The sequence below is a fragment of the Cannabis sativa genome, chromosome 9, assembly GCF_029168945.1.
Source record: "Cannabis sativa cultivar Pink pepper isolate KNU-18-1 chromosome 9, ASM2916894v1, whole genome shotgun sequence".
Classification (NCBI taxonomy): domain Eukaryota; kingdom Viridiplantae; phylum Streptophyta; class Magnoliopsida; order Rosales; family Cannabaceae; genus Cannabis; species Cannabis sativa.
Window position 1 is genome coordinate 50,750,113 of NC_083609.1, and position 4,440 is coordinate 50,754,552.

At 29.0% G+C, this 4,440-nt stretch overlaps 1 protein-coding gene across 1 annotated transcript; it reads right to left on the reverse strand.

Moving 5' to 3' along the window:
* Positions 1-617: 617 nt before the first annotated feature.
* On the reverse strand, positions 618-1,295 carry LOC133031459 (uncharacterized). Its single transcript, XM_061104961.1, has one exon. The coding sequence runs from the start codon at positions 1,293-1,295 to the stop codon at positions 618-620; it is 678 nt and encodes a 225-aa protein (XP_060960944.1).
* Positions 1,296-4,440: the final 3,145 nt, after the last annotated feature.

Genomic DNA, 4,440 nt, shown 5'->3' on the forward strand with positions numbered 1-4,440 from the left:
TTTTATGTCAGGGTATTTTGGGTACAATACATATAAAAAGAGGTATGTTTCAAATAAATATAAAATTAGAGGTAAATTTGATTAATTGATTAAAAAAATGGTATTTTTCAACTTACCCTTATTAAGTCCAAATGACCCGCATTAAAGTCAAACTAACTTCAGCCCATGTGGCTTAAATAAGGCCCAAATAAATTCAGCCCAAAGTAATTACCTGTAGGCCGCCTATCATGTAGGAGCAGTAAACTGAGAAAGAAATCCTATCGTTGAGATTTGAGAATCCAAAATCAAAGTGTGATTTGATAAAGAGAAACCCATGTGGCTTAATTTGTCAACAATAAGAAAAAGAAAATCAAGGTTTAATCCTCCCTATCTAGTATCTGCCCCAAAACAAGATTCAAAGATCCCCTTCTCTCAATACTATATGATACTATAAATTCTCTTCTACGCAAGTAACAGTAGAATAAAAAGAAGATGTTTATATATATATATATGGGTGCCTAGAAACCTCTTCCATATAGATATATATTCTATATGAAGTAGGGGTTTTTTCTATTATGCATTTTTTTTAATCAAGAAGAAGAAACTTTCATTAATCTACTCAACAAATACAAGCAAATTCACTTCCACAAGAGAAGCAACCACCTCCACTTCACCAAATTACAAATCAATCTATGAATCAAGTCCTTTTTCTTCCTAGAGCATTTTCTATCTTTAATCAATAAGAGTCTATACTTCACTTCACTTTTAATTTTATTTACAATGCAATTTACAGAATTAGAAAAAGAAGAGACTAAACAAGTGTTTCGATTCCACCACAGATGGTAGATCACAGCCGCAATCATGAGGACCAAAATCCTGTCCACCACAGTCGGCTTAGGGTAGCCCAACCAAACTCTCCAACTATCATAGTCCTCAGACCAACCAACCATGCCCAGCCATTGAAAAATCCTGTACAAAACCAGCAAAGAAAGTCTGCACTTGAAGAACAAGTGGCTATGACTCTCAAGATCAATATCACAAACCACACAATTCAGATTAGACATAGGAATGTTCAGCTTGCTAAGATGATCCCTTGTTAACAACTTGTCTTGGGTTGCTTGCCAAAGTTGGAAGGTGTGTTTAGGCATGCTCAAACCATGGCAAATAGCCCCTGCTGCAGGAAATAACGTCTGATTCAGCAAGCTGCAATAAAATCTGCTGGTTTTGAACTTTTCTCCACCCGCTGCCACAACATCATCTTTGTTGAAGGTTGTTCGTAAGCTGCAGAGTTTTCTCCAATACCAACTAGTATCCATGCTTATTCTATAGGACCAGAAATCACTCCCCTTAAGATAAATTGAGTTAATCCACTTTACCCACTTCTATTATGCATTTATTACATTTAAACTTTACTTTTTTATCTCCAGGTGCAAAAATAAACAAAAATAGAAAAGTAAACTTTCTCTTTTCAAAAATACGGTCTCTACATGAGACCTTCTCAAAATAGTTTCTTCCAAAAATTTTAGATCTGAAATCAATATGAATATGAATCACCTCTAGAAAATCTTAGATCTCCTCCATAATCGACGTATTCTCCAAACAACACCATCAAAAATGTAGAAGTTTTTGTCGAACACCATGAACGCCGGCGGAAAGCTTTTTGTCGATCACCATTAACGCCGGTAAGAAATTTTGATTTGATATTCAGTTATGGCAGCGCGACCAACGATCAGAGATCTATATGAAAAGCCAACGAAAGAGGATCAACAACTGAGAGGAGATGCCCATGAACATTTACTCAAAAAAAATTGGGTTTTTCTTTATTTTCTTTTTTCTTTTTAGAAAAATAACAAATCTGATATTATTAATTGTGTTTGATTTAATTGTTTTTTAATCTATTATTATTAACGTTATTGAGTTGATTCACATATATTAGTTGTTTTGGTTAATATATTGTTATTGTTTTTTAGTGTTTTTTGAAAATCTAGAATGATAACCATGTAAATTATTTTTTTTTAGGTAGTATAATGAGAATATTGAGTTTGTGTTAAAATTTTAAAATAAAATTATGTTGTTTTAGCGTTGTTTTTATGTTTTCTTTTTGTTGTTGTCCATGATCGTGAAATAACAAATCTATAAATAACACAATAACAATAATAAAATAATGACGAATATAACTTTATTATTTAGAACAATAAATAATGAAATAAAGAAATAATTATTTTTAACAGTATGATCAACTTTACCTAAATTTTCAACGAAAAATTAAAAACAATTCGGAAGAATTTGACAAATAAACATACAAGGTACCAATATTTTAAATGTTTTTTTTCGTAATCAGGTTGTAATTTAGTAGTTTTGAATTATTTTAAAGCAAATTCATACTGAAAATTAGTTGATCTGAATAAATTGGTGCAAATAATTTAAATTTTTAAAAAATAGTAATTCATTTAAGGTCATTTACTGATTACTGTCATATAATAGTTGTTTATATGTTGTTCTCATATATTAAACTGGTTGCTTAACAATATAGAAAAATTAATACACTAGTTTCAGGCATGAAACCTTTATAAAATTTAGTACAGAGCAATGATCATTGGGATGACAACAACCACTATGTAGATTACAAATTAAGTGAAGAATTAATATCAAGAGATTGCACTTTTGCTAAACTAGTGCATATAATGATGGAGAAACTAAAATGAAACCATAAAACAACTCAAATACAACTGAAATACCAACTGAAGGAAGGCTGCCAACCACTCCAAATCAAGGATGACAAAAGTCTGTTGTTTTACATAAAGTTATTAACTAATGAAACTGATTTCACACAGTATCCATTGTATGTGAACACATTCAACAAGACAGAAACACAATCCTTTTTTGTAACTACCCAAACAATGGTGTGCAACAATGTGATAATGACAGAAAGTGACAATCACTCAGTACACTCATGATGCAACAACCTGACAACAACACAACAACAACTAAATAACTTTAATCTGCTCCAAGGAGGGAATCAGTTTCAAAAAATATTATTTTAACATGAACATATTTTATTTACCATACTGCAAAATCTTAATTGCTTCTTAGTCAACCACTCTAAATTAAGGATGACAAAAGTCTGTTGTTTTATACAATTTTTTTTGGAAGCTACCCAAACAATGGAGTGCAACAATGTGATAATGACAGAAAGTGACAATCACTCACTATACTCACATGTGCAACAACCTGACAACAACACAACAACAATAATTAAAAAACTTTTATCTGCTTTAAGAGGGGATTTGTTTTAAAAGATGTTATTTTGGTTGATACTATGACTTTGACAGCACAAACAACCATAAACCAACAAGAAAATAACCAAAAGCAAATTCCCGAAGATGTTGAATATTGAAAAATCTATGATTATTTGTTCATCAATTGATATTGTTTTGGTTTAAAATAATAAAAACAAAACTACACAATATCTACAAAGAATCATTAAGTTGTTTTCATGTTATATATTGGAAGTATTTTTTGTGTTGTTTTTGTAACATCTTATTTCAACTTGAAAATCAAATCAAGTTGTTTTTATGTTATTGTAAAGTTTGTTATAAATTGTTATATACTACAGTGGTTGTTCAATAATTAAAGGAATAGATTTTTTACATGTTAAAACAAAAATTTATCTTATCTCTTACATTAAGATATGAAAAATAATAAAAGAACACACATTATGTTGATTTTGAATCAAGTGGGGGCATAAATAGAAATAGATTGTAAATATGAAGAAAAATTGCTTATATTTAGAAATAACATTATTTGTTGTTTTACAGTTATTTTAAAATTGTAAACACGTTGTTTAATTTTGTTATTTTTTAAACATGTTGATTTCACGTTATTTGTACGTTAAATTACAGTAATTAAAATTTGTAGATTCCTTAAATTATATATATAATTATTTTTATATTTTTATATCGTAACTAAATATTGTTAATAGCTAAAAAAAACTACTAACAATTATTATTTTTTTCCTCAAAAGAAAAGAAGACAAACATAATTATATAAATACTTAGTGTATAAATTAAAAATATAATAATAGTTGTTATTCACTGTACTAAAATATATAAATAACTTAAATAAAATTATAATGTTTAATATCTCGTGCAAGATATATGTCAAATTAACAACAAAGCAATGTTTCTTAAAAAATATTGCTCTTCAATACATAACAAAATCCATGCACAATAGCTTGAACCTTCTTAGAAGATTGGAACATTTTCGTGTACACTTTCAATGTATGTAACTCACTTCATTCTATCAAAGGAATAGAAATAGATGACAAGCCTATTCTGATCAACATTTAAGTACATCATCGCTGGAAATCAAGTTTCTTGCATTCAACTGCAGTAGCAAAAACAACAAGATAAAAATGAATGTATTTACAAAATAACATATAAACATCTTATAAATAACGCT

Excerpts from the sequence above, each read along its gene's own strand:
- LOC133031459 (XM_061104961.1), bottom strand. The coding sequence starts at position 1,295 with ATGGATACTAGTTGGTATTGGAGAAAACTCTGCAGCTTACGAACAACC.